This window comes from Dendrobium catenatum, unplaced genomic scaffold (genome assembly GCF_001605985.2).
Source record: "Dendrobium catenatum unplaced genomic scaffold, ASM160598v2 fragScaff_scaffold_1021, whole genome shotgun sequence".
Taxonomy (NCBI): Eukaryota; Viridiplantae; Streptophyta; class Magnoliopsida; order Asparagales; family Orchidaceae; genus Dendrobium; species Dendrobium catenatum.
The window spans coordinates 3,218,412-3,225,323 of record NW_021319483.1 but is presented as its reverse complement, the minus strand read 5'-3'; the positions used below and the strand labels follow the sequence as shown (position 1 = coordinate 3,225,323).

The 6,912-nt window shown below is 33.7% G+C and overlaps 1 protein-coding gene across 1 annotated transcript; it reads right to left on the bottom strand.

Moving 5' to 3' along the window:
* Positions 1-1,206: 1,206 nt before the first annotated feature.
* Positions 1,207-6,121, bottom strand: LOC110102015 (nudix hydrolase 19, chloroplastic). Its single transcript, XM_020830147.2, has 6 exons — positions 5,553-6,121; positions 4,514-4,654; positions 4,326-4,430; positions 3,459-3,558; positions 2,975-3,067; positions 1,207-1,592 (listed from the first exon to the last, which is right to left on the bottom strand). Exons 1-6 carry the CDS (start codon positions 6,003-6,005, stop codon positions 1,300-1,302), a joined length of 1,185 nt encoding a protein of 394 aa, XP_020685806.1. The 5' UTR covers positions 6,006-6,121; the 3' UTR covers positions 1,207-1,299.
* Between the last annotated feature and the right edge of the window lie 791 nt (positions 6,122-6,912).

Below are 6,912 nucleotides of genomic sequence, written 5' to 3'. Positions count from 1 at the left end.
TCTCGACTCAAACTCTCCAAGTTATAATAATTAAACAAAGAGGTCGTGAGTTAGTCAGGACGCCAGCGGGTTGGAGGGTTGACTCAAACCCGACCCGAAATATACATGGGTCAAGAAATTAGACCGGAACCCAACCCGTTTATCACAAGTTGATCCTAACCTGAATTTTTCGGGACGGATTTTTGGGACGTGTCAGAAATTGATAGACCTATGCATACCTAAGATGATTTGATAAGGGATCCTCGATTCGACCCTTGCAGGGCAGTAGCCTCAGGTGAGTTGAGCTTGTCAATCCCCTCAAGCGGGTCCCTCTGTAGGCCACAAAGAAACCCTTCTCAAGGGCAAGTATCCTCATCAAGACCTGATAGGTACTCGTGAAGACATTCATGAGTATACAATTGCGATATAGTTTATTGGTTTACATGCTTTATGTAGAAGTATGAAAGTCACTGTTGATTCTTCTATGTGCAATTCATTGTTCAGAGTTGTACGTATCTTATGAAATATTTAGATTTTTGATAAAAAAAATATATTGGTTTTGTTGTTCTGTGTGCAAATGATTATTCCTGGATCTCAAGTAAGATACAGACATCCTCTTGGGCTAGATGAGCACTAGTTTTCGGTTATCTGAGCAACTACTTCACACATATTTTACTGAAATGCTTTCTGCATTTTTTCGAACAAGAGACCAATCAATGATTTATATGATTTCAAGAAGCAAACTGGTGTTTGTGAATAACAATTATAGTTATTATTATTATTATTATTTTAAAGTACAAGATAATAACAACAACTTCCATACAGTAAAAGACATTCATGAGTATAATGCTTTATGTAGAAGTATGAAAGTCACTGTTGATTCTCTATGTGCAATTCATTGTTCAGAGTTGTAGTTATCTTATGAAATATTTAGATTTTTGATAAAAATATATTGGTTTTGTTGTTCTATGTGCAAATGATTATTCCTGGATCTCAAGTAAGATACAGACATCCTCTTGGGCTAGATGAGCACTAGTTTTCGGTTATCTGAGCAACTACTTCACACATATTTTACTGAAATGCTTTCTGCATTTTTTCGAACAAGAGACCAATCAATGATTTATATGATTTCAAGATGCAAACTGGTGTTTGTGAATAACAATTATAGTTATTATTATTATTATTATTTTAAAGTACAAGATAATAACAACACATCAACAACTTCCATACAGTAAAATTCAATACCAATATAGTACTAATCTCATTTCATGTTATATAAATCTTAATTCAAAGTAGAAGCCAAGTAATTTGGAAGGAGTTTCACAAGTTGGACACAGAAGAACTCGGTTGTCTTTGATTTACTCCAAGCTCTGTAGGTGCAGGTTCATCATGAGCCCAGGATGATATCAAATGGTGAGCAATGGCAAATGGTCCAGGAATAAACATGGGAGAGAATTTATCACTCTCTACTTTGAAGTCTGCAGATAAACTTTGGCCTTTCTCAACTCCTTTACACATCTCATTCACCCTGATGGCCGCCGTTCTCTGAGCTTTCTTGTAATCGGCAGCTATTAATGCCCTCTTCACATCCTCCCTGTCATGCCATTGAGCATCTGCAAATAAATCAAAGATATTAAACAAGGATAAATTTCTAACGATTCATGAAAGCAGGTGAAAAGGTCAGATCATAATAGATTATGAGATAATACATAACAAGAACAATAAATAAGAGGTAATGATTTCCATTCAAATGAAATAACTACAAGATTTATAAAATTATAAGAGATGATAGCATTTGACAATAATGTTTTTAACAAAATATTAATTATAACTAATAGGATATCAAATAATGGAAGAAGAATTTTGTTACGACTATTTAAGAACAAGGCAGATATTCAGATTGTGGCATTTACAAAGATATCAAATTTGGAGTGATTCAATAAAGTTAAGGGAAGAGGGTGATTAAAGATATGCAAAAAAAAAAATGTTGAATAACATAATCAATTCAAATGCTGAGGAAAATATTTGTGTCAAAAATATTTTCAATTTGAAAATACATAAAATTAAAGTTTTATTATGAGTGACTTATAAAAAAATATTATAAAATTACATAAAAAATAAACATCTAGTTTTATCAATTTTGTGTAGGTTGTCAGGAGACCTATGACATAATTTAAAAAAAGAACACAAGTATCATAGCAACTAATGATTGTTTGATAAGCAAGACATCTCTTGAAGTGTAATGCTGTACAATATCAAGAAAATTGCTTATTAGAAGAGAAGGATTTGAGCATTAGTCAAACACAAATTGAGCAAGTTTTTTGTAAATTTAAGTAAAGAAAAAAACTATTATCTAATGATATTATTGAAAGATAAATTGACACCTAGGTGTATATATTTTATTATATTGAATCTTTAGACTAAATCAGTATATGAACGAGGACACAACTTATAAAGTTGAAATCGAATGGTCAGCTATTTTTGTGTTGCAAAGAGAAAAAACACCGACAACCAAATTGATTGTGGTTAAAATGAGAATGGTCTGATGAAAGTGTGTAAAATTATGAATGATAAAGTGAAAAATGATTTTCATTAAGGAAATGATAGAAGGGAAACCTTTGAAAATAAGATAGTGAAAATAAACTTAGGTGGGTGGGTCATTTAATGACAATAAAGGCAAAAGATTCATCAATATAGTAGATTGAAAAAATTAATGTGAAAGAATCAAGAAAATATGAGAATTACTAGAGGCAACAAGAATAGAAGTTAACGCAAAATATCAGTACAAATTTTTGGCAAGTTTGTCAACCTGCCTTCATTGCTCTTTTTTCATAAGCAATGTCGCTCTTTTTTGTTGAAATACCCTAAGAGTTATATGGAATTAAAACTGTGATATTATTGAGATGATTCAGATAGCTTCAGACTATGGCATAGCTGTGCTGTGCAAAGGAGGTATAGAAATTTTATTTCCAAAAAAAAAAGTTCAGAGTGATACCTTCTAATTCTGCTTTGTCCACACGAATTTCAAATGACTTTGCATATGCAAAGAATCCAACCATCAATTGGCATGGCATGCTGCTTGGTCCAACTGAAATGTTTAAAATAAGAACACTAAGAATTTTAAATCTACACAAAAAATAGGAAGTTCTAAAAACATAAGCATTATTAATGACATGCAATGTTGGCTATTTAATAGCAATCACACAGTATTTAGTTTAGAGAAGTTGTTTTCATGATTTACTATCTATGAATTCTGCAGGAAAAAAAAACTTTTTTCCTAATAGCCCTATGCAAAAGCTGAGATTTATTCCTTTTAAGCACAACATTCATTTGAGCATGTGTAAGACAGATAGTGAAATAATTAATTCTATTTTACTCAATATGAACCATATTAAATGCACGAAGGAAAGATAGTCTCACAGAAGAACGACAATGGAATACATCCTGAAAACATAATAAAATTAAATCCAAATGAGTACCAGGCCATGGCTGTGAACTGTGATAGACAACTTGCCCAACTTCAATGCCAGTTTCCTCCCATGTTTCTCTTCGCACAGCTTCTTCTAAGCTTTCTCCTGGCTAAAAAAGGCACTCTTTAACACTTTCATGAGAAGAGCTTTGAAATCTATAAGAATTAAGAAATGTCTACAAAAATATTATAACGGATCAACCATTTCAGCTTTTAGGTGGTAATGACTTACTGGTTGTTTCTCTTAGGTTCTTATCACTTACTTGTCATAAAGCTCGAGTAAGTAGTACATGTCTTTAACTATTAATCAAATTGGGCCAGAGAGGATATTTCACAATCAGACAAATAAACTTATCTGGATACATTTGAAATTTTACAGCAGAGGATAACGTATACACAGTTAGACTATGGCATATTAACTATGCACATAGACAAATGTGCTGCATGATCACACAAATAATGAATTTCCAACCAAATATTGTGAAATCAGTTTGTGGAAAACAGCTGACTAAGAAACCAACAGACCGATCCCATTACTTTATCAATTATCATCCGTTTCTTTCTTTCCCACTGGCTTAAGTTATAACAATGATCATCCAAAATACATTTCCTGAAAACGTAAATCAGAAATTTTTTGAAAGGATAAAACCTTAGAAGAGAGAAACTGAAAATTTCATCAGGATTTCAGGTTAATCACAGCTTCCACAAGACTCCTGATCTCCTAATAAAGCTTTCATCATAATCAATTTCTTAAAAATGATACTTTCCATGTCAAGTCTATTTTAACCAAATGCTAATCAAGGAGCATACAATAAGATATAATACTATTCTGAACAACATTCAAATAAAGTTGAACACAGGTAATGTGTTTTTGTACCTCTATAAAGCCAGCAAGGCAGCTCCACATACGAGGAACAAATCTTGACTGGCGGCTCAAAAGTGCACGATCATTTTCCTTATCAATTACTAGCATGATAACTACCTGTTGAAAAAAATGCACCCAAAGAGTCAAAGTAAACTTCGTTGGATGGCCATAATTATATATATAAGAACTTGAAATCTTACGGGATCAACTCGAGGATATATTTTCTTCTTGCATGATTCATCTGAGCATTGCTTACGCCTTCCAGCATCTATGGGAACTGTGATGGATCCACAATGGCCACAGAATCGAGAAGTTCTATGCCAATCCAGCAAAGCCCGGGCCTAAATAAGTGGCATATTAGAAGTTATTTAGAGTTTCATTTCATTTCACTGCAGGAGAAGAAACTGAATTATGCAAACTTTATTGAACTATACGAGATCTGAAAAATATTTTATATGCGTATACTTATCATGCATTTGCACCAATGACATGAAAGATGAGCAGTTTAAGAGTGTAATTACAGAGCTTCCTTTAGCCATTCATAGCACCAATGCATCCACACAAATCTACTCCATACAATGGAGGACTAGAAGCTTAGGAGTACACCGAGCAAGATGCTTTTACACATAACATATAAATATATAGAACTTTTCTTAAATCTAAAGGGGGGCCAAAATCACCCGCAGTCAAAAGCACATATATTCATTCACAAGATTGAATATTGACAATCAATAAAAAATAATAATAATTTGACAAACACATCATGAGCATCAAAACCAGCCTTACACCAACTTATAATGCTGACTTGTATTTCACATCCATTTCTTTCCGCTTGTTCAAATTTATTAGAGCAGAATTTATATTGAGACTGAGGGGCTGTTTGTATTCTATTTCAGGCAAGATTTAGCTTAAATACTGTCAAAAAGAATTATGAAGATTTCAGAGCCAACTGTTTTGATATATGTCATTTGAATCTTATTATTAATTAAATCTAAAGTTTATTAAATCCCACCATTCACATAATTTAACAGACGTGAGAATTTTAGCTCCCTAATAAATCTTAAATTATGATATAAATAGTCTAATAATTTATCATAATTTAATAAGATTTAACGGTTAAACAGCTTTCAGATTTCCTCTCAAGATTTACTAATTCAAGATTTACAAGATTTGCTAAATCCTACCTGACTGAGTGTGTGTAAGTGGGCATGCTTGAGAGAGAGAGAGAGAGAGGCATACATGCCCAGCAATCGACAGTTCCCCCATGGCACCAGTGTCAGCCCAATCGGTGGCAACCATGAGCGTCCTCAGTTCCACGAAGCAAAAACCATCGCTCCCGCCACCCAACCGATAAGTAGCGGTGTCGGCGACCTCCACCGCCCAATACGCCTCATCTTCCCCTTCCCCCGAACCCAGGTAGACAAAGGAATCCACTGACACCTCCTTAAACTGCGACGGAGAGATCCAACTCAGATGCCAAACCGGCGGCGAATCTCCGACCGGATCCAACGACTGCGCCAGAGGCCGTCCCTTCCTGAAGGCCAGGATCTTCACCTCTAGCGTCGAATCCTCCTCAGACCCTCGCAAAAGGAGCGACTTTAACTTCTCAAGTGCGGAATTAGGTGATTGCACGAGCTTGTTCGATCTAAGAGGGTTTCCGGCGAAAGCGTGGGCCTGGAGATGAATCGACATAGCCGGAGTATGAGTATCCAAATCTCGCTTTCTTCTCAAGTAGTTTAATCAGCGTTTTCTTATGGACGGGGCGACTGATTTACCATTCTTTTCTTTTTTCTTGACTTTCCGCATGTGGACGAGGAAATAGCAAAGTTTTACATTTTTTTCTTAATTGTCGGACGTAGAAGGGTGGGTAGAATCTGGATTTAATAAATCCGAAATGTGTTAAATTCTAAAATTATTTGATATATCAAATGTTAAATTTTGTTGAATTCTGAGAAGCTGTTTGATAATATATTTCAGGATTTATAGTACTTAGGGATTTAAATGTGAAAAATATAATTATAATTTAAAAATAAATTTATAATTAAAAATAAAAAATATAATGGGTTATAAATTTAATAATATGTTAAGTATAAATTACTCGTTAATTATTATTTACACAATTAATTATATATTTAATAATAGATATATTAAGTTATATTAATTAATCTAATTATATTAATATTTAATTACTAATTATACAATTAAGTTAAATCAGATAATTATTTTTATTCACTAATTATACAATTAATTATTTAATTAATTTACTTAATTATTAATAATTTAAATTATATTAATTAAGTTAATCAATAATAACTTGTAGAGGCATCTATGGTTTGCCTTTCAATTCTTCTTTCATCGTGTTTGATTCTTTTTCGTTGCTTTGCAGTGTATAGATTGCGACGCCGTCGCTGGTTCTGCGGCTCCTTCGTGGTTGTTGACTTCGCCTCCTGGTGACGAAACTTCTCATCAACCCGTATCGGAAAGTTACCGACTTTTGAATCGGAAGCAAAGAACGGGAGCTCGCTTGGCTTGTGAAGGTAACTTTCTCCCTTTCGCGCTTCTCTCGGAAAATCCGTATAAATCCGCCCCCTCGATTTAC